The sequence below is a fragment of the Suricata suricatta genome, chromosome 7, assembly GCF_006229205.1.
Source record: "Suricata suricatta isolate VVHF042 chromosome 7, meerkat_22Aug2017_6uvM2_HiC, whole genome shotgun sequence".
NCBI classification, from domain to species: Eukaryota; Metazoa; Chordata; class Mammalia; order Carnivora; family Herpestidae; genus Suricata; species Suricata suricatta.
Genome location: NC_043706.1, coordinates 85,769,489 through 85,793,313, shown reverse-complemented (window position 1 = coordinate 85,793,313; position 23,825 = coordinate 85,769,489). Strand labels below are relative to the sequence as shown.

At 40.0% G+C, this 23,825-nt stretch overlaps 1 protein-coding gene across 10 annotated transcripts in view; it reads left to right on the top strand.

Moving 5' to 3' along the window:
- Positions 1-1,889: 1,889 nt before the first annotated feature.
- USP45 (ubiquitin specific peptidase 45) overlaps positions 1,890-23,825 on the top strand; it is a 76,058-nt gene continuing 54,122 nt past the window's right edge. For 7 of the 10 annotated variants that reach the window (XR_003910644.1, XM_029944300.1, XM_029944298.1 and 4 more), the window contains exons 1-5: positions 1,890-1,957; positions 6,076-6,185; positions 10,589-10,761; positions 12,875-12,978; positions 17,001-17,101. Coding sequence is in view for 8 of the 10 variants with exons in the window: in XM_029944300.1 (XP_029800160.1) it covers positions 6,086-6,185; positions 10,589-10,761; positions 12,875-12,978; positions 17,001-17,101 (478 nt within the window). In the remaining 2 variants the exon portion in view is untranslated. The other 3 variants (XM_029944295.1, XM_029944294.1, XM_029944299.1) reach the window with 3 other exon arrangements.

Genomic DNA, 23,825 nt, shown 5'->3' with positions numbered 1-23,825 from the left:
AAAAGTAGTTGGTCTACTGGAGCTGAGTTGATATGAATAATTAATTCTCAACTCATTTTATTTCTTGGCATAATGCAAGTGAAAGGCAATTGGAAAGGAGGGGATTTTGCCCATATCTTTCTTTCTTTTTTAAAGAAATTTTCTTTTATAGTTTATTTATTTTTTGAGACAGAGACAGAGCATGACCAAGGAAGAGGCAGAAAGGGAGGGAGACACAGAGTCTGAAACAGGCTGCAGGCTCTGCGCTGTCAGCACAGAACCTGATGCGGGGCTCAAACCCACAAACCAAGAGATCATGACCTGAGCCAAAGTCACATGCTTAACTGACAGAGCCATCCAGGCGCCCTGCCCCATTTCTTTCTAAGTCCACATCGAGCCTCCAGATATTTGACAAATCAAATGAAGAATTGGGAAATGTATTGTTTTTCATGGAATTTTTTTTTGAAAGAGTTTCTATCAAAACTTAAAATGAGTATCTGTTGACTCAGCTTTTCCACTGCTAACAGTTTACTGAGGATATTTGCACAAGTAGGCAAAGATAAAGGTACATTAACAGGAAACTGGGGGAAAAAATGACACATTCATTCACCAGGGTTTTAAGCAACTAGTCAAAAGAATGAAGCTAATGTGGAGTTATGTCCAAGACATACTGGCAAGTGAAAAAAATCAAGTTTTAAAATAGACTGCTAGAAATCAAGATAGCTTTGGAATTTTATCATTTTCAAGAAAAATTGTATACTGCTTGCATGATTCCTAAATTTCTTGTTCTAATTCAGTCCCCTATTTTTTTTTTACTGTAAATCGGATTCCAGTATATGATACATTTTTTTAAAAAATTCCATTTACTTCAATGCAATGTAGTATGGAAATTATTTAGATTTGCTCCAGTTTGCATATTCCACCTCCATATTCTGTTTTAAATCCAGTGTTAAAATAAATTTAAAAAACCATTTTATTTCTGATGTAGAAAATTTTGACTTCACAATTACACCATAATACAACCTATTCTTACTTGGGGAATATTTTTTTTTCCTGAAGAAAATATTTCCTAAAGAATATTTTTTTCCCTACTCCAATACATGATTATGTGTCCCTATACCTAACATAGTAACTGGCATATCAATACTTAGTTATATTTGTTGAATGAGTGGTTTCCATACATACAATGTAAACATCTAGTAACTTTCTTCACCAAGTTCTTTACATGGAAATAATGCTATTTCATAGGAAATGAATTAGAGTTTTTAATGGAAAATCAAGAGTTTTTTGGTTTATTTCTGGTGTCTTTTGACACTTAATCCAAGTTTCTATCCATAGGACACACCTGTCTCCTGGCTCAAGACTTGTGGGAGATTACAAAGCTTGAAGACAACAACTAGTGTTGGTTGATGTTTGCATTATCATTCGGACAAAATATTTTCAAACCAACTATTTTTACTAAACATATTCAATGTCCAGATCACTTTAACGGATAATCAAGTTCGAAGAAGCATAGGTATAGGTCAAGGAAATTTCTGTGTAGTAAGGACAGGTAAGCCAATAATAATGAAAAAATGCAAGATAACATACGACAAATGTTAGATGTGACTTTATAGTACAGAAGAGTGTGATGGAAGGAAGTCGGCGACTATCCCGGTAGGCCATCAGCAACAAGTGGGACCTAAGTCCTCAAATCGGGGAAGACCCGAGCAGCGCACTCGGGACACTTGGGACGCCAGTAGGAACCGGTTGCTGTAATTCTAAGATTAGCCTGGCCTATCGCGTTCTGCAGACTGAGAGAACGCAGGCGCATCTCTAGCCGACCTCGCCCAGACCACGCCCCGCTCCCTGTGCTCGACAGCCTGGAGGGCGGCCTCGACCCCGCCCGGCTGTGGGGCGGGCACACGAGGCCCCGCCCCGGGCGGCGGCGCACGCGCAGTGCCTTCTGGTTGTAGACGCGGCGTCTCGGCCCGGCGTGGTGAGTCCGGACTGCGGCGCTGGGCTTGCCGCAGTGTCCCCGGTCTTCGCTTCTTCGGCCCCTGCGCCTGTGGCTGGACCGGCCTGGGAGAAAGGCGTCCTAGGCCTCCCCGCCGCGCCTTTGCGATCCCCGGTGGTTCCAGGCGGTCGCTCAGGGCCGCGTGAGTGCGGCCCGGCTGGGCGGCGGCTGGAGGAGCCGGGGTTGTTTGGTCGGGAGGGGGACCGCAGGGATGGGCCCGAGTCTCCGCTGGACCGCGACCGAGGCGCGGCCCGACACCCTTTTCCCGCCTCCCTCCCGCGCTCGCTCCCCACGCCGCGTTCGGTCTTGAGAAAGTTGAGATGCGTTGGTTAGGGACCGAAAGAGGCAAGGCTCGGCTCGGGATTTGGGAAGCATCGCTTAGTGTTAGGAGCCGTGGAGACGGGTGCCCGGGGTCCAAGTCTCCATCCTCCGGGCTCCGGGACCTCTGCAAGTCACTTGACCTCTGTGTGTCTCAGTTTCCTCAAGTGTAAAATGAGGGAAGTTCTAGTAACCTCTCTCAAAAGGCGATTGTGAAAATCAAGTGGGATACTATCTTTGAAGTGCTTAGGGTCGAGCATGGTGCACAGCAGAAGTATGCAAGTGCTCTTCACTTCTTGGAGCCTCGTACTAAATGGAGAGTTGTGTCCTTCACCTCCCCACGCTGAAAACAACTGCCCGAGAGTCCAAGGGTAGGGAAAAGAGAATTTTTCTTTTTGATTATGTGGACTTTTGTTTGAAAAGCATCTTTTTTTTTTAAATCAAACATTTATAAATAACTTAGTTGCACATCCTACAGCAGAGAAAAGACAGAAGTTAGTAATATTGAAGTTGAAAACGGAAAAGTTTTGTTTGGGAAACCACGTGAGAAAAATGGCCAGAGCTTATCTGTGCTGAAAAGAGTTAACATACCAGTCCTGAGACTTCTAACCTTAGAAAGGCCTGCTTTGCAAGGCCTTTTTGGCATCTGGGAACTATTGTATAGTTCATGGGGGAGTTACCAGCCTCCATAACATCCCTCCCACCTCGGGCATGTGAGTCTCTAATGGGCTTCCTTGAGCAGAAACATTGCACAGACATTGCTGAATTTTCTTCACTGGGAGGACGACTGTGCTCTTTGACCCTACTGGGGAGGGAGAGACCATAAGGAAGCCTGTATTTGGATTCCTGCAGACTTTACTTGTGTCTTTTCCCATCATGATCCCGGCTGTACGTCCATAGTAATAGAAGTTAGCTGGGAGTAACAGCTACATGCTGAGTCCTGTGAGTCCTTCAAGTGACTCTCCTAACGTGAGGGTGGTCTTGGAACTCCTCAGATACACTTTTGGTGATAGAACTTGAAGATCTAGTAATTGGACTTTAATTTTGTCTCTCTGTGCCTTAAAGGGGAATGAGAAGGAAAACTATCCAGATAAGTGATTGCTAAATAGTGGGTTACTGTCCAGAAGTGTTTCTATGTTTAGATATATTACATATGTCAGAAAAATCACTGGAAATTAGCTTTACTTGCCAAGTTAAGTTTGAGTCCGTGTCTTTTACAGACCTTTTTGCAGAGTATAGGTCAAATACCTGGTTTTTTTTTTTGTTGTTGTTGTTTTTCTGCCAGCATTATCTTTGTGTTGTTGCTTATCTATCTAGAGTTTATCTGTGCAGTTGGGGAAAAGGTATGACAAGTTTCTCATGGTTATTTTCCTGGCTTCTGTTACTTAACGCCTGTATTTTGAGCACATCAAGTTGAAATATTTGGAGGTAACTCTGTAAGTTTGGAGGTGAAATGATCAGGCCATCTGATTATGTCTTTTCCCCCCTCAGTTAAGTAGAAGACTAGATACTATTTTGAGAAGTAGGGAAATGGAGGAGTGAGAGGTTTGGGAGAGTGAGAAATGTTTAGAATGGCTGTGTGAGGAGTAGGTAAGTAAATTTTCCAGAAAGTGTAGTGGATAATGGCATGTCTTGATCCATTTGAGATTGAGATTGGTGTTAATGAATTAGTGACCCAGTCTGCTTTCTTCTGAGATTTTCTCTAACCTGTTTGGAGAATTTCTGTTAAAGAGGTAATATGGTTTGTGCTTCCTATGTAACTGATAAGGTTGCACTCTGTACATGCCCCACCTCCCACCCCCAAACCCCCGTGTCTACTTGAAGTTAAACGTGGCCATATGACTTGCTTGTGCTGATAAAATTGAGCAGATGTGACATACAGCATGTCCCAGTTAAGCTTTAAGAACCAGCACTCCATTTGCCCTGCCTTGCTATAGTGAACATGGGACATGCGGGGTGAACCTCTTGTCAGCCTGCGCTTTAAAAGTGAATAAGGAGTGGCTGATCAGGCAAGCTGGAGGAACTCAAAGTTGTGATTAGCGAACAGAATACCTGAATTAGTGATTTTGCAAGGTGGAACTGTAGGGGTGGGTGGATGAGGAAGTTTGAAGGGAAAAGGCAGTCAGAAATGAAATGGTCGGGACTCCTGGCTTGCTCAGTCAGTAGAGCATCTGACTCTTGATCTCTCAATCATGAGTTTAAGCCTGGTGTTGGGTGTGGAGACTACCTGAAAGAAAAATAAAGGAAATAAAATGGTCAGAGAACTCAAATGCCTTGTATGTTTCTAACTCTGGAGGCTATAATTTGTTGTAACTTATTTCAAGACTGATGACCCGTGGAGTTAAAGAAATGGCTCTTAAAATGGTAAACCCAAAAGCTCCCGTTTGTGCTATATGGTAGAACTGAACCAAGATTCAGAATTTATTATTGAGTTAAATTTTCTTCCACCTTGATCAATAAAAGCAAATAAGTAGCCATGAAAATTACAGTGTAGCTTAGCCATGAAACAGATAATATTAGGTAGCATTTAGACTAAAGTACTTTAACAGACTCCAAGTACAGTGGTTTTAAAAAATGTTTAATTTGTATCTAAAATTTTTAGAATTAATTTTGGGGTTTTAAGGAACGTAAGGGCAGAGGTAAGTAACACCATGAAGAAAGAGACAAAGTAAGTGTAGTACATTATACAGTGTTGCTACTGAAAATATGACATAGGGACTCCCAACAGTGCCTTCCCAATGGGAGCTTGTTAGGCAAAACCTCAGACTTGCTGAACCAAAATTTACATTTTAACAAGATCTTTGAGGTGACTCATATGCACTGTCCTGATCTCTTAAAAAAAGCTAGCACTTTAGGAATGCATAAGATGGGAAGAAAAGTTGTAGATTAAAAGATACTAAGAATTAACAGGACATAACCAATACAAAGTGCAAACCTTGATTAAAAACTTGATTAAAAAAACACGATATGGAAGATTCTTCTGGGTCAGCTGAAGAGGTTAGAATATGGTGGAATATCAGAACAGGGACTTCTTGTCAATTTTCTTAGATGTGATGAGGATGTGATTATGTAGAAAAATGTTCTTAAAAGATACATGCTCTTTGCAACTTCTTTTAAAATAGTTGAGCAAAAACAAACATACCCACATACGGGTTTGTGTGTGTGTGTGTGTGTGTGTATGTCTCTATACACACTGATGTTTCGATAAAAGAAATATGACAAAATGTTCTCCATATAGAATCTAGGTAGTAAATATATAGGTGCCTATTATATTGTTTTTTTAACTTTTGTGGAAGTGTAAATTTTTTTCATAATAAAGAGTGGAGGAAAAAAACCCATAAAAAATGCGGTAGCTTCAGACAAGTTATTTCTCCCTCAGTAGTTAAGTGCTGGGTCATACCGTGTGGGTAGGGCTGGCACACGGCCTCCATCCTTGGTCTGGTGTGGCTTTACCAACTTCTGTCTCCTAGCCAGTGGCAGGGAAAAATGGCAAGGGGAGCACATGGCCTAGAAGTAGCACTTATTTCCTTGATCAAAACTTCAATTTTTTCATTCACCCGGACATCATATACCTGGGGAGTAGTTGGTAAAAGTCAAATGTCATGTGCATTTGTATATTTTGGTTTAAGAAAGATTCCTTTGGTTTCACCTGGTGTTTTCCTCTCCCTCTGTTGAGTTACTAGGCCCAACTAAAATTGAAGTCATTTCAGTTTTAATATACATAAAGTACAGTAGCTAAAATTTTCATTTTGAAATGAAAATTTCCCCCTCAATTTTTTCAGTAAATAACAGATGCGGGTAAAGGAGCCTTCTAAAGCTTTACCGGAGAAAGCCAAAAGAAGTAAACGGCCTGCTATCCCTCGTGATGAAGACTCTTCAGACGACATTGCTGGTAAATTGTGACATCTGGCATCCTTAATAGTGTTGCAGAAAAGAACCATATATATATTTTTAATTTAAATCCTTTTTTCTTTATTTTCACTGTTTTCTACATGAACTATACAATAGGCTTGTCTTAGTGCCAAAACATCCTGTTGATATCTTTATTGAGATTTTTGTTTAGTTTATAAAGTAACTTAGAAATGACATCTTTTTGTTTCGCGTTCTTCCTGGCCTGTTAAAACCAAGCCTTCAAGGCTGGGAGGAGCAGAGCTGCTGGCCTCGGACTTGCTTTCCTCATCAGCGTCATGACTTTGCTTTGGCCTCTGAGGATTTTCCATACTTTCTTACTAGTTCAGCTCTCCATTTAAAATGTAGTTTAAAATTTTTATTTCCTTTTTATTTTTAATGTTTATTTACTTTTGAGAGAGATAGAGAGACAGAGTGCGAGCAGGGGAGGGGCAGAGAGAGAGGGAGACACAGAACCCAAAGCAGCCTCCGGGCTCTGAGCAGTCAGCCCAGAACCCCACACAGGGCTCGAACTCATGAACCGTGAGAGCCTGACCTGAGGCGAAGTCAGCCGCTCATCTGACTGAGCCACCCAGGTGCCCCTTTTATTGCCCTTTTTAAGTGTTTTTAACTTGGATAATGTTTAAGGACAGCTCGATTGGTGTGTTGAGGGTAGACTGAATTATATTTTTTAGCATATATTTTATCCCATGGATATGATTGTTTTTTTCAGGGTTTCTGAGTATTCTTATGTTAACTCTTGCTTGCCTGTCTTCTCGTTTCTTTTTCCTCAAATCTTCTAAAACTCCTGTTTCCTTTTCATTTTGTTTACTGTTTTCATTTAAAAAAATTTTTTTAATGTCTTTTATTTATTTTTGTGAGACAGAGAGAGACAATGCGGGCAGGGGAGGGTCAGAGAGAGAGGGAGATACAGAATCTGAAGCAGGCTCCAGGCTCTGAGCTAGCTGTCAGCACAGAGCCTGATGCGGGGCTCGAACCCACGGACCCTGAGATCATGACCTGAGCTGAAGCCGGAGGCACCCCTGAGCCACCCAGGCACCCCTGCTGTTTTCGTTTTTATCTTTATCATGTTTTCTGTCATATGTTTCACCTTATGCCCTTTTGTCATCATTTTTGTGGTTTAGTTTTTTCTTCCATTTCTTTTCTGAACCCTACCAGCCACTTCCTATTGGTTTGTCACCTTGCCTTCAAAACACTGGAGCATTTTGCTTCTGTTTTGTATTTTTGTTTCATGACAATGATTTCTGTGCCATTTGTTTTTCCTTTTTATTATATTGGCATAGAATTTATGGCTTTGATTTCTCATTCTTTGATGTAGGGCCACCTTTCTTGGGCCATTTAGTTTTGGAACATATGTGTAAGGGCTAAAACACTGTTAAGACCAACTGGAGTTTCGAGTCTGAGCTCATTGAGCCTTCTTTCCACCCAACAGCATTTTGCAGCCCTGAGTTTTTTCAGAATCCAAATAACCCTTCTCTCCGACCGCGTTAGAGACAAGACTATTTCCGGCAAATATGGCTTGTTCTTTTGTTTCTCACTTAGTGAATGAGACATTGCCTTCTTTTGCTTCTTAAAACAAAACTGGATCCAGGAGAGCTCCTGGCAGTGTTGTTGCAGCGTGGAGATCTCGGTTTTGTTCTTGGTCTGTGAGGCACACGTTGTTCTCTGTGAAATCTGCAGCTGCAGTATTCTCTCTGCCTCCTTCTGTGTGCACTTGTGTTTGGGATTTCTGCTGCAGTGAGCTGGGAGCCTTCTGCTTAATCTGTGACTTGGGGCTTCAGTTGTATCCTGGTTTTTCTGAAAATGAACTTTTTTTTTTTTTGTTTGTTTGTTTCCTATTATTGTTGACCTTGAATGATTCTGGGAAGAGAATGGGAAGATGTGATTTTATTTTTTTTATTTTATTCTTTTTTTAAATAGTTTATTGTCAAATGGGTTTCCATACAACACCCAGTGCTCTTCCCCATAAATGCCCTCCACCATCACCACCACCTCTTTCCCCCCTCCTCCTTCCCCTGCAACCCTCAGTTCATTTTCAACATTCAATAGTCTCTCAAGTTTTGCATCCCTCTCTCTCCCCAACTCTCTTTCCCTCTTCCGCTCCCCATAGTCCTTCAATAGGTTTCTCCTGTTCTCCTATTAGACCTATGAATGCAAACATATGGTATCTGTCCTTCTCTGCCTGACTTATTTCGCTTAGCATGACACCCTCAAGGTCCATCCACTTTCCTACAAGTGGCCAGATTTCATTCTTTCTCATTGCCATGTAGTACTCCATTGTGTATATATATCAGAAGATGTGATTTTAAATCATCATTTACAAACTGGATAACCTCCTTAAAAAGTTTTTATTAATACTTAAGATGAAAAATGTGGAGATTTTAATTATTGTTTTTGATTTGCTAATGTGGAACAACTATAGACTTCAATATATTGAAAGATTTTCTTCAGGAATCTCTAGAGGACTTGTTTGGCAGATGAAATTTAAACAATTGTATGATTAAACAAATTACAGAGAACTGAGGAAATCTTATTAGCACAGAAAAAAATATTTTTACATGTTTCCTCCCACAAGAGATTATGAATACTATTTGTTTATTAAATGTTTATTTATTTTGAGAGAGAGAAAGAGAGTAAGTGAGCCTGAGTGGGGGAAGGACAGAGAGAGTGAGAATCCCAAGAAGGCGCCACACTGTCAGTGCAGAGCCATGACCGTGAGATCATGACCTGAGCCAAAATCAAGAGCTGGCTGCTCATCTGATGGAGCCACACAGATGCCCCTATAAGTACTATTTAAACATTGGTTAGCTCTGGTAGGAAAACTTCAAACTTTCAAATTTGTTGATAAAAGGTACATATGATTCAGGCATTTAAAAGCTAATAGATTTCATTTAGAGGCCTGGAGCCTTTTTATAATGAATTCACTTATCTCTAATTTCATTACAATTCCAGTTTTAGAAGTCTGAAAAACAGAATCAGAGACTATTTATGTTGTCCCCTGGCCAGATTCCACCCCAGAGATGATATAGAAAGTATATGGAATGATTTTTCTGCTTAGAATTTTAAAATATAACAACACAAAGCAGTGATATCTGGTAAACCGTGTCTAGGTCCCGTACTTGTGTGGTCAGCTGTCAGGCTTCCCCAGAACACCCCTTTCTTTAATGGCACGTGTCCTTGCTTTTCAAATACAGGATTTCCAAATTACTCCTTTTGTGTCTAATCTTGTTACTTGCTCTGGTGTAGAATTAGAAGTCTTAACTTTTTATCAGATTTACACATTACTTTTGGTGAAATTACATTTTACAGCAGGTCCCTTGTCAGGAGTCACGGTCTTAGCCTTCAGGATTAAATGGGACTAACACTGAGCCTCTCTCTGGTTAACTGATAGATGCAAAGGAGTGCTGCGCATTGAGGATGGGAAGTGGAGAAAGTGGAGACGTACCTTCTCCTGTTTCCCTCTTCCAGTTACTCAGCCTTTCCTTTGTTGTTTGATTTGGCAGATAGTTGTAGTTCTGGTATTTGGGATAGTTGAGGTTGGAGAAATGGGAGTGTTACTATGTCCTTGTGAGAAGAGAAGAATATGGTTATCTGAAGAAATAAAAACATATTAGGTCATTTTGGCCATTTGTTTCCACACGGCGCACACTTCTTGTGCCTGTAAATTATGCCGCTCTCTCCTTTCTCCCAACAGCGATGAAAATAGCATCAGAACAGAGGCAGACTTTGTGGAAAGGGTTTACGTGGATGTCTTAATGAGAAGAAAATGTATTCAGAATCCTTAACACAGGAGCTGCTCAGCAAATTATCTCCTTTATTTATTTTATTAAACTTTTTATTTTTGACCTAATTTTAAATTAATGGGAAGGTACAGAGAAACATACAAGGGGTCCCATTCACTCTTCACCCAGCCTCTCCTGATTTAATATCTTATTTCTACAGTATGATATCAAAACCAGGAAAATGACATCCCTCTAATCCTTAGAGCTTCTTCTGATTTCACCAGATATACAGGGCCTCACACGTGTGTATTTGAGTGTATATAACTATATGGAGCTTAATTACGTGTGTAGTTTTGTGTAACCACCACAATCGAGATCCCGGCAGTACCATCACCACCCCAAGTGTTACCCGATTACAGCCACACCCTGTCCTCCGTCCATAGTCCCTGGCAGCCGCAACTCTGTTCTCCAACTCTGTACGTAATGTTATTTCACGAACGTGTGATACATAGAACCATGCAGTATCTATCCTTTCGAGTTACTTGGCTTTTTAAAATCTCTTTGCTTTTTAGTTACAGTATTTTAATGCTATTGACTTTTGCTAAATGTTGGTAGCACTTTGGTTTAGCAAAGAAAATGTTCAAATTTGGTATGTCTTATTCAGTAGGTTTCACTTGCCAACATGTAAGTCATGCCATCAGTGTGAATCATGTGAAGAAAGCGATCGCTGAGAATGTGTGGTCAGTTTGCTCTGAATGTTTAAGGGAAAGAAGATTCTGTGATGGGCGGTCGGGACCTTCCTCTGACATTTGGTTGTGCCTCAAGTGTGGTTTTCAGGTGAGAAAAGTGATTTTTGTCTCTGACTTTGCCTTAAATATTTTTCTTAAGTGCTTATTATGTGTTGGACTGTTGGTAATGTTTAGAACTTAAGATAAATTTATTTTATTAAGATAAAGATATCTTAATATCTTTAAATAATTTATTATTTATAATTAAGATAAATATCATAATTTATTAAAATAAATGTAATCCATGTTTAGATAGATCTTTACAAGGCTGAACTTAGAAACATTTGTTAAGGTAAAGTAAAAGGTATGCTATCTTCAAAAAGTGATCATGTCTGATTTAGAAATACTTTGAAAGGGAATCCAGCCTGTTTGTGGTCACTCTCAGGTCCAGACCTGTCTTTACCTGTTTGTATTTACTTATGAAATGGACCCAAGTTTCTTTTTTACATCTTTCTTTCTTTCTTTCTCCCTTCCTTCCTTCTTTCCTTCCTTCCTTCCTTTCTTTCTATCGAGAGAAAGAGAGACAGCACGTGGGGGGGGGGTGTCAGAGAGAGAGGGAGACACAGAATCTGAAGCAGCCTCCAGGCTCAGAGCTGTCAGCACAGAGCCCGACGTGGGGCTCGAACTCATGGACTATAAGATCATGACCTGAGCTGAAGCCGGACGCTTAACCGATTGAGCCAGCCAGACGCCTCTTTTTTTACATCTTTCCAAATTAATTTTCTTTCTATGAAATGATTCTTTAAAAAAATTATCTTTACAGATATTTTTATTTATAATTATTATTTTTTAACATTTTTTTATTTTGAGAGACAGAGGCAGACCGTGACCGGGTGAGTGGCAGAGAGAGAGAGAGAGAGAGAGAATCTGAAGCAGCTTCAGGCTCTGAACACAGAGCCTGACCTGGGGCTTGAACCCATGAACTGTGAGATCATGACCTGAGCAGAAGTCGAACATTTACCCAACTGAGCCACCCAGGTGTCTTTATAATAAGTTTTTAAATGTTTGCTTATTTTTTGGGGTGCCTGAGTGGCTCAGTTAAGCGTCAGACTTTGGCTCAGGTCATGATCTCATGGTTCGTGGGTTTGAGCCCCCTGTCAGGGTGTGCTGACAGCCTGCTCAGAACCTGGAGCCTGTCTTCGGATTCTGTGTCTCCCTCTCTCTCTCTGACCCTTCCCTGCTCACACTGTCTCTCTCTTTCTCTCAAAAATAAATAAAACATTAAAAAGATAAATGCTTATTTTTGAGAGAAAGAGTGAAAGAGAGAACAAGTGGGGGAGGGGCAGAGAGAGAAGGAGTCAGAGGATCTGAAGCAGGCCCCATGCTGACAGCAGAGAGCCCAATGTGGGCTCAAACTCACAAACCATGAGTCATGACCTAAGCCGAAGACGGATGCTCAGTTGACTGAGTCACCCAGGTGTCCTTATCATTAATAATTTTTGAATAACATATTTAAGATGTACACAATTTTTCTAAAAGAAGAGGAATCCTTATTATCTCTGGTAGTCCATAAGAGGACCACTTCGGGGTTAGTTAATTCAATGGGAACAGCACTGAAAACTGAGATTTCTTCCATTTTTCTTCTGTGTCAACCTCAATTTCATGGCTTTTTATGGTTAGAGATGTTTCATACGTTAAAGGCCAGAAAGAGGGCAGAAGGATATCCCTTTCCTGTTTGTTTTGTTTTGTTTTTTTAATATATAAGACTTTGCTAGAAACATCCAGCATACTGCCCCTCCTGTCTCATTGACCAGAATTGGATCTTATTTCTTTGCTTACCTGGTGAGGGAAATTACTGTGATTCGTCTGAGACTCGTTAGTTGTCATTGGGTTTGGGTGGAGGTGCGGACAGTATTAGAAAATGTGTGTATGAGGAGGGGCACTGGTCTGCGATGATGCTTAGTGCCCCACTGTATAAAAGACAGAGAGTGTATGCATTTTTAAATAATATCACTTGCCTCATTGTTTCAGGTAAATACTATGTAATAAAAAGCAAGTTAGCCTCTTCACAGGAAATTAAATTTAATGGGAATCCATATTCCTTCCTGAAACTTTTCCCTCTTGCTTGAAATTAAAACCAAAACTTTGATTGATTTAGGTTTTGATTAATTTGAAACAAGCGTAACTATAAATTGTACAAATAGCATTCTGTTCATCTTTAGGGATGCGGCAGAAACTCAGAAAGCCATCATTCAGTGAAGCACTACGAGAGTCGGAGAACAGAATCTCATTGTATTACAATTAGTCTGAGCACATGGGTTATATGGTAAGTTAATTTTTGTCACTACTTGTGTCCACTACAAAAAAAGATCTTTTCTCCAAGCTTTACAAGGTAAAATACTTAAAGACGTTATACTAGCTGATGCTTTTTAATCTGAATGCAACCTATAGAATATTTCAAGAAAATTAACATTATTCATGAATTAAATAAGAAAACATTTAGTCATCCCTCTACTTTGCTTTAACATTTTCTTGGTAGGATAAAGAAACATCCTTCCTAGTTGGTTTTTCATAATGAACTTGCTCATACAGAATCCCAGACTTCTAGAGAAGGAAGGTACTTCAAGCAGGCGAGTGGTTTGGTGATTCCCTGAAGGGGAAAGGGAAAGCCTGGGCATATGTAGTTTGTAGAAGCTTGGGTGATTCTATTATGTAGCCCTGACTGGGAATCAAATCCAGTTCCCCCAGGTTACATCAAAATGATACTCATGTTACAGAGTATCATTTACTTTTTTATGGCTATAAAGTAAAAATCCAGGCACTAAAACAAGTTTTTTGATTCCCTAGTTTCTTACCCATATACCACACTGCTACAGTGGCATAAATGGATACTGTATTGAAAAGCTTTCTGTATGTTTCACAACAAAAATCTTCCCACTGGAACCAGGAGTTTTCAAGTTCCTCTTGAATGAATTTTTAGAAGTTTTCTAGTTTTCTTTAAGACAAAACTATCTTAGCTTTGTGTTTTCATCTCAGGGACCTGACGTTAATATAAGGATGTTTTAGCTTATAGAAGAGATCATCATCTCATTTAGTTCAGGGCACGGGTCAGGTGTTTTGCTGTTGTTGGCCCCAAGTTTTAACACTGGGGAGAATGAGGAAAGCACAGGGGTGACATACTGTGTTAACGATGCCATGGGGCCAGGGGAGAGGAGGGGCTGCCTAATTGTGGCAGCTCAGTGGATTCTTCTCTGTAGTCTGAATAGAGCAGTGGTCTCAAACTATGGGTTACATCAGAATCCCCGGGAAGGTCTTGTGGAAATGGATTGCTGAGTCCTGGGCCTAAAGATTCTGCTTTAGTAGTTCTTGGGTAGCACCTAAGAATGTGCATTTCTAACAAGTTCTAGGTATTGCCAGTGCTGCTGGTCTGGGGACCACAGTTCCAGGACCATAGGAATAGAGGGAGGTGGAGGTGGAATTGGGTGGCACCAGGTAGAATAGGCTCATATCAAGGGAATCTATGTCAGAACTCGTGTTGTAGCTCTTAGGACCGTAATTATGCTATGAATCATGATGTACTTTCAGGGAAAAAAGACAAAACACCTTACCTAGCTTAATAATGTTGCTTTAACTTTATTGATTTTATAATTTTTAATGCTTAATTGTATAATTTTCATTTCATAGGTGAATAGAGTTATATGGGAGATCAATTTATTGGGCTTTGTGAATGGAATGTTAGATTTGTATTATAATGAAAATAATTTAAGTCCCATTTGGGGAGTCTAAAATTATTTTCGTTTTTTTTAAAAAACATTTAAAAATTATTTATTTTTGAGAGACATAGCACCCGTAGAGCTATTTATTTTTATTTTTAAATGTTTATTTATTTTTGAGAGAGAGAGAGACCGAGCGTGAGCAGAGGAGGGGCAGAGAGAAGGAGACAGAATCTGAAGTAGGCTCCAGGCTCTGAGCCAGGTTTTGGTTATTTCTAATGGAAACAAGTAGAACTAATTTATGTTGAGCTGTCTTCTTTTCTCCAAATTCACTGCCATTGTGTGGTTTTTCTTTACATTTTCTTTTTATGCCTTAAAGTTGCAATATATTTTATAACACGTAAAAATTAAATTGCAATGTCAGTAAAAATTCCTTGACATTTCAATGTTTTACAAATGAGCAATTTTTTAATTTAGAAAGAGGAAGCAGGGGAGAGGGGCAGAGAGAGAGAGAGAGAGACTGAGAATGAGAATCTTAAGCAGGCTCCATGCTCTGTGTGGAGCCCTACACAGCGCTCAGTCGTATCACACTGGGACCATGACCTGAGCTGAAATCAGGAGTCCGTCAGATGCTCAGCCGACTGAGCCACCCAGGTGTCCTGCTATTATTTTAGGCAGTAGTTATATCAGTAAATTTTGAGCATACATCATAGTGTTTGCCTGCTAACGATAACTACATTGTTTGGATTCCATCATCGTCTATTAGAAAAGATGTTTTGGGAATGTTGTCTGTGACTTGTTTCCTTCACAGATTTATCTATGTATTTCTGTATGCAACTGAGTAATATTTGTATTTTGAGTATGAGTAAATATTTGAATTTTGAGTGCATTTTTGGAAAAGGAACCCATACCTAGTTAATAGCCATTGATCCCAGAACCACCAATAATTTTAAGAGTATTGTAAATATGTAAAGTGTTGGTGTAACACATTATATTTATAAAACACTTTAAAAAAACCACTTTGAATGCATTCAAATATATTTTCTTGTTTGACCATTGAATCTTATGAAGATAACGGAAGCAGGTAATGATAGTATGTAGAAAAAAACCTTTATTAAAACTATATGCACTAATGAGTAAACTTAGTGGACGGCAGTTTTCTAAAAATGAATGTGCTTTTGAAAATCTCTTTGAGAGCCCTCTCAACAAAGCCCCAAACATAATAAAACTCTGACCCAGTCTTCCCCATCTCTATAAATGGAACCTCCATCACTTATGTGTTCAAACCAGAAGCCTAACAGTTACTTCTTTTCTTTTTTGCGTTATTTTGTTTTTAATCCTTTAACAAAAGTAGACAAAATGGTATAATGAAATCCTCTGTACCTATCACCCAGCTTTAAACATTCCCGACTCACAGCAAGTCTTGTTTCCTCTAGACTAGAATTTCTCCGTCTCAGTACTGTTGTCATTTTGGCTGGTGATTCTTCTTTGTGAATGGACTGTCCTGTCCTGTTCAGCATTCTCTACCAGTGGAGGCCAGTAGCAGGTTCCCTAGTTGTGACAACCAAAACTGTCTCAGAATGTTACCAAATATCCCCCAGCGGGAGGGGCAAAATTGCTCCTGTGTGAAAATCACTGACATGCCCTCATCTAGTTCTCCCTTTTCATGGCAGTCATTTTGATACTTCTCTGTTTCTACCTGAAATATGTGTAAATTAAATCTGTTCACTTTTCTCCCGATCTGCTGCTTCTACCCTGACCTGCTTCTATTCCTGATTCCTTCCATCTGACATTAGTTAGAGTGACGTTGTAAAATGTGAATTGGATCACATCACTTCCCTGCTTACAAAACTCCTCGTGACTTTTCCAGTACACTTAGGATAAACAACCAAAACGGGTTTTTTTCCTGATTTTTTTTCTGATTCTGATTTATTCATGTATTCTTTTTCTGATTCTCTGCCTTTCTTTTTTTGTTTGTTTAATTTTTTTATTAAAAAAATTTTTTTTGTTTAATTTAGTTTTTTTAATTTACATCCAAGTTAGTTAGCATATAGTGCAACAATGTTTCAGGAGTAGATTCCTTAATGCCCCTTACCCATTTAGCCCATCCCTCCTCCCACAACCTTGCCTGTAACCCTCTGCCTGTTCTCCATATTTAAGAGCCTCATGTTTTTGTCCCTCTCCCTGTTTTTATATTATTTTTGCTTCCCTTCCCTTATGGTCATCTGTTTTGTATCTTAAAGTCCTCATATGAGTGAAGTCATATGATATTTGTCTTTCTCTGACTAATTTCATTTAGCATAATACCCTCTAGTTCCATCCATGTAGTTGCAAATGGTGAGATTTTATTCTTTTTGATTGCTGAATAATACTCCACTGTATATATATGCCACATCTTCTTTATCCATTCATCCATTGATTAAACTACCAGAACTCTAATTTGAATGATAAGGCTCTGTCTGAACTGATTCCTGCTTAATTTCTGTAGACTTTTCCTAATGCCTCACCCTATGTATACTTTTTGCCCTCCCCGTAATTTAAGGATCAGACTTGATAAATATCAACTTTACTACCTTGTATGCAACATTATTGAATATGCTTTCATAATATTTGCTTACATTTTACATTTTTTCAGGTGTTACGAGTGTGATGAAAAATTATCAACACATTGTAATAAGAAGGTTTTGGCTCAAACACTTGATTTTCTCCAGAAACATGTCTCTAAAACACAAACAAGTAAGTTAAGCAATTGCTAGAGAAATTTGTATTAAAGTATGTTATTTTATTTTTACTTTAAAATATAGTTACTTGGGGGCCTTGGTCACTCCATTGGTTAAGTGTTTGACTCTTGATTCTGGCTTAGGTCGGAGCTCTGTATCTGGCTGTGCACTGACAGTGCGGAACCTGCTTGGGATTCTCTCTCCCTCTCTCAAAAAAATAAAGAATATCTCCCTCCCTTACTCATGCACAAGTGTGTGTGCGCTCTCTCTCTCAAAGTAAATAAACAAACATAAAGAAATGAAATATATATACTTTAAGGGCATCTAGGTCGTGAAGTTGGTCATGATCTTGCAGTTTGTGACTTTGGTCTTGCACAGAGCTCACTGCTGTTGGCCAGTCAGCACAGAGCCTGCTTCAGATCCTCTATCCCCCTCTTTCTGTCTCTTCCCCACATGTGTTCTCCCAAAAATAAATAAATATAAAATTTTTTAAAATATATATTTATATTTTATATGACCTCTTCATATAAAGAGTTCACAAATTCATAAATAGTACCTTAGATTTTACTTTGACCTCATAGCATAAGTGCCATGCATTCCTAGGTAGCAATCTTGTGATGTTATCTTGTGTTGTATTTACATAACTAATATGCGAAGCCAGAGAGGAAAGGGCAGTGACTAGATTGTGGGTATCTGAGTCAAACAGTGCTGAGTTGGAATTCAGGCTCCTAAATTACATATTGTACATGTGTCTTTTACTCCTTAGTTTACTTACTTCAGAAACTAGGATGATTGGGCCATCTAGGTGGCTCAGTCGGTTGGGCCTCCAACTGTGGCTCAAGTCATAATCTCACAGCTCCTGAGTTAGAGCCCTTCCTTGTTCCCTGTGCTGAAAGCTCACAGCTGGAGTCTGCTTCTGATTCTGTGTCTCCCTCTCTCCCCCTTCCTTGCTCTCATTATCTCTCTCTCAAAAAATAAACATTAGAAGAGATTAGGATGATAATTCTATTGTGTGGGGTTATTGTGAGGCTTAGAGATAACGTTTTATAAAAGTTTATAATAATATATATCAAAATGCTACACATTTGCTATACACGGTGATATTTGTTCCGTAATCATAGTGCCGTTCTGACACTAACTCCCTGGAGTTCGCTGACCTTAAGATTAAAAGCTTAGTCCCCCACAAGATTGCCCTCACTTCAGACACCATCCTCAAGCTCAGAGGATCTCAGGCTATTCACATTTCTGACAAACTGGCTATTAATTTAGGCATTCCCACTACCCCTTTGAGGTTCAGTAATTTCCTAGAATGACTTAGAGAACTCAGGAAAGTCCTATATTTAAAGTTAGTTTTATTATGATAGAAACAAAAAAGATACGAATCAGGACAGCCAAAAGAAGAGACACACAGGGCAAGTACTAGAGAAGTCCCAAACATGAATCTCCTGTGTCTTCTTCCTGTGGAGTCAGGATACATCAGCTTCCCAGCACATTGGTGGGTAACCAGACACACATAGTACTGTTAGCCAGGGAAACTGGAGCTGTGGTGCTCCAGAGTTTCTATTGGTGCTTCATTGACGAGGCACCATTGACTGAATCATTGGCCACATGATTGAACTCCGTCTCCAGTACCCCTCCCTCTAATCACACATTGGTCTTACTGGCATAGCCAGTGGCCTCCTGGGGAAGCTTATTAGCGTAAACTGTCTAGGAGCTCACCAAGAATAATAGAGATACTCCCATCCCTCTGGAAACCCAAGGATTTAGAGGGTAGTTTTCAGGAACTTGGGGGGCAAAAGGCAGACAAATCCTTTATTATACAATACTAATGTAATATATATCATATACTTTGTTAATTACATGTGTTATCTGACATACAAATGATATGTAATACATGTTAATGTAAATGAATATATAGGAAAGCAGTGTCTTCATTCATAAATTTTTTTAAATGTATGTTTATTTTTGAGAAAGAGAGATAGAGCATGAGTGGGGAAAGGGTAGAGAGAGAGAGAGAGAGGGAAACACAGAATCTGAAGCAGGCTCCAGGCTTTGAGCTGTCAGCACAGAGCCTGATGCAGGGCTCAAACTCATGAACCACTAGATCATGACCTGAGCCAAAGTCGGATGCTTAACCCACTGAGCCACCCAGGCACCCCTTCTTTCAGAAATATTAAGTGCCTACCACATGCTGGGGTTTTGTACTTTATTCAATATGTAGTGATAAAAAGTTTTATTCTCCCCTTTTGGGGGTGTACAGTATAATGAGAGAGATATATATTTGTGTGTGTGTGTGTGTGTGTGTGTGTGTATAAAATACCTTCTTATAAATACTAAAAGGACAGAAACAGATTGCACTGAGAGGTAATAATCTAATGGACATAGTGATCAAGAAAGACCAGTATAGCTAGAGTGTGGTTTGCTGGGAGAGAGTAGAATGAAATGAAGAAGTAGTGGGGGTGGTGGGAGAAGCGAGTGGGAGTTCGTGAAGGATACTGTAAGGAATTCCATGGTAAAGAATTCTAATTTTATTGGAAGTGTAATGGAAGCTATTAAAGTGTTTGAAGTAGAGGAGTCACAGTCATTTCAACTTCTTTTTTTATTTAAAAGAATTTTTAATGTTTATTTATTTTAGAGAGACAGACAGAGACAGAGCTTGAGCCGTGGAGGGGCAGAGAGGAAGGGAGACAGAGAATCTGAAGCAGGCTCCAGGCTCCAGGCTGTCAGCACAGAGCCCAACACAGGGCTCAAACTCACAAACTGTGAGATCCTGACCTGAGCTGAAGTAGGATGCTCAACCGACTGAGCCACCCAGGTGCCCCAATTTCAAATTCTTTTAATAAACATTACTCTGATTGGACCATTGGGAGTTAAGAGTAGAGGCGAGGAGATCATTAACGAAGGTCAAGGAGGTTTTTGTTGTAGGCAGGTGAGAAACCAGTAGAGGCCCTGGTAGAAAGTGAGTGAATTCGATGCAGTGAGTGAGGGAGCGTGGGAAAAATCAGTACCCCTCAGGGTTTTGGGTGACTGGGTGAACAGACCTTATAATTTTGAAATGCCTTTGGCGTAGGATTGAATTGCTTAGTAGGTGGCATTCAGAAAATGAAAATTGGTAGTAAAATATACGAGTTGTTCAGCTGTATTTTCTTGCCCCAATATAGAGTTGTTTTTGTTAGCTATTGTCCTGAGACAACAATGGTGGAGAAATTGGCGAAGGAACTGGAGGAGGGAAACCCAGTTTCCTGAACCGCTGCAGAAATGGTTAAATTTTTCCCTCATTCATTATTTATTCAACAGACATTTATTGAAATCTTACTCTGCCCCAGGCATACTAGTCGTAGCTCTAATTCTGCTCAAATAAAGAACTGGCAAAATATGATGATGATGGACATTTCAGGAATTGATGTGGGTCTTCATGCTGTCTCCTGAAAACCACACATTTATTAGCCATAATAAAAAATATAGGGATATGAAGTCAGGGATGGCAAAAGTACAATTGTAGAAATTATTTTCTTTGGATTTTTTTTTAACCTTAGAGTTTCCTTGAGATGAAGAATAAAGCAGTCTGATTTCATTCAGTTTTAGAGATTTCTTGAGTATTTATTATCACAAAGGATATAAGGTAGGGAGCATGGAATGATACGGTAGAAAGAACCTGGGCTTGGGGCACCTGGGGAGCTCATGCGGTTGAGCTGACTTTGGCTCAGGTCATGGTCTCAGAGTCCATGGTTTCAGGCCCCACGTCGGGCTCTGTGCTGACAGCTCGGAGCCTGGAGCCCGCTTCGGGTTCTGTGTCTCCCGCTCTGCCCCTCCCCTGTTTGTGTCCTCGCTCTCGCTCTTGCTTTTGCTCTCAAGAATAAAAATAAAAAATAAAAAAAAAAAAGAAAGAACAAACATGGGTTTTGTCAGGGGTGGGGGATCTGGCATTCAAATTTAACTCTTTCTGTCACTAGCGAGTTCCGTTCATCTGAGCCTCATTTTCCTCAACAGCACCTCCCTCTTTTCCAGGGTGTTTCAGGGAATAGAGATTGATAAGAGTTCCTGTCCTACAGAATAAAGATAGGCAGAATAGAATTGTATTTTGGGTGAATTTCAAACAAAGGCCTCCAGATACTCAAAAAGGGTTGTAATGCTCAATTGAAAGCAACTGAGAAAGAATCATGAATGAGCTGGCTTTCGAGCTGACCTTTAAAGGAAGAATTTTAGATAGGTAGAGATGAGAACAACTATCATTTCAGGTGGTGGGAAGCACAGGTGTAACCTTTAACTGTGTTTATGGAACCATGGGTAGCGCCGGGAATAACGGAAACAGGTTCTTGAGTGAGTTTGAGAGAGTGTGGAACCTTCACAGTTAGGGAGAGACATAATTCTGAAGGCAACGTTTCCAGATTTCTAGGTCAGAATGTCATTATCTTTGTGTTTGAAGCTCCGGTATCTCTCAGGTAAGTTTGATTTAAAATAAAATCCGTTGGTATTCTAGAAGGAATTTTTTTGGGATAATAATCTGCAGTACTCTTTCTTGCATAAGGTTTTAATATATTTTTATAAAATACATTAAAAATCAGATATGAAAGTTGCTCTTGAGGTTTGTAGGAATGCTAGATATGATTAGGCAGCTATTTTATTAAAAAATTTTTTTTACATTTATTTATTTTTGAGAGACAGAGGGAGGCAGAGCACAAACGGAGGAGGGGCAGAGAGAGAGGGAGACACAGAATCTGAAGCAGGCTCCAGGCTCCGAGCTGTCAGCACAGAGCCTGACATAAGGCTCAAACTCACAAACCGAGAGATCATGACCTGAGCCAAAGTTGGATGCTTAACCGACTGAGCCACCCAGGTGCCCTGATTATGCAGCTATTTTAAATGATAATTGTGAAGACTGTAGATGTCTAAATATGGTAATTTTAGAATAATATGAAACTATATTGTGTTTTAGACACGAGAATAAGAATGATTTCAAAATCTCGTTTCTTGAGTTCAAGCCCTACATCAGGCTCTGTGCTGACAGCTCAGCCTGGAACCTGCTTCAGATTCTGTCTCACTCATGCTCTGTCTCTCTCTCTCTCTCAAAAATAAATAAACATTAAAAAATTTTTTTTAAGATTCTTTTTATATTTTGCTCTAGGAAAAGTAACTGCGGAGAGAAAAACCTGTGCCCGAACTTACACATATTATCAAAGCCTGAGCAATTTCATGTCTAATATCTAACTTAGCTTCTCTACACAGAGAATCAAGGCCAGTGCCCCATACATTTCTAAACACTGCTAGCTCAGTAAATCTTAGCTTTTGATCTCAGTAGCCTTTTAGACTCTTAAAAAATTATTGAGGACTTAAAGCGCTTTAATCAGGTGGGTTATATCTATCAATATTTATCATATGGGAAATAAGAATAAAAAATTACAGTATTTATTCTATCACTGAAAATAGCAATAATTCCCATGACCTGTTAACACAAATAGTATGTTTTTAGGAAAGATAACTATTTTGTAAAAGAAGACAAACTTAATAAGTGGCATTATTTAACATTTTTGCGAATCTCTTTTTCTAATGTTTATTTTTGAGGGAGAGAGTGTGTGTGCATGTGAGCAGGGGAGGCGCAGAGGGAGAGGGAGAGAGAGAGAGTCCCAAACACGCTCTGCACCATCAGCATGGAGCCTGACACAGGGCTTGAAGTCATGAACTGTGAGATCATGACCTGAGCTGAAACCAAGAGTCAGGCACTTAACCGACTGAGCACCCAGGTGCCCCAAAACCGACTTATTTCTGTTTCTGCCATTATTGATCTTTCGGTCAAGTGAGAGATATTGACAAATCATGCGTAATTGCTTAATCCTTGGTTGTTTAAGTAGGGCTGTGATGGAGCAGTGCAGGGGACTACGAGAACACTTTGGAGTAGTATCTAACGTGGTCTGGAGGAGCCAGGACGGTTTTATTTAGAGGAAGAGCCTTCTAAGCCAAGAGCTAAATTAGCTAGGCACAGCAGACAGGAGTGCGTGTTCCAGGCAGAGGAAGCAGCTCATTGGTGAGGGAGCTCGGTATGTTCAGGGAACTTTGTGGAGCTGCAGGGTTGAGCATTGTGATGTTGGGGCCTGATGAGAGGATGGGACTAGAGGGAAGCAGCAGGAACAGATATTGAAGGGCCTTGTAAGTTTAGAGTTTATCCTGTAGGCAGTGAGCAACCACTAAATAGAGTTTAAGTGAAGTTTTGTATTTTAGAAAAATCACTTAATTGTGATAAGGAGATAGATAGGAACGTCTTTGTAGGTACACGTATCTACTCATACATGTGGCAGTACCAGTTCTCTTTAAGTTTATTTATTTTGAGAGAGGCAGAGAGAGTGTGAACAGGGGAAAGGGGGGTGGGAGGGGGAGGGAGGATCCCAAGCAGGCTCTGCTCTGTTCTGTGAGCGCAGAGCAGGATCCCACGAATCTGTGAGATCATGACCTGAGCTGACATCAAGAGCTGGATGCTTAAACCCACTGATTGACCCAGGTGCCCCAAGAGTTTTTTTTAAGTTTATATACTTATTTTTGAGAGAGAAAGCACAAATGAGGGTAAGAGAAGGACAGAGAGAGGGAAAGAGAATCCCAAGCAGGCTCCATACGCTGAGCTCAGAGCCCAGCGTGGGGCTCTGAACCTATGAACCAGGAGATCATCACCTGAACTGAAGTTGGACACTTAACCAACTGAGCCACCCAGGTGCCCCAACTAAATAAAGATTTTTAAGGCTAATGGTTAG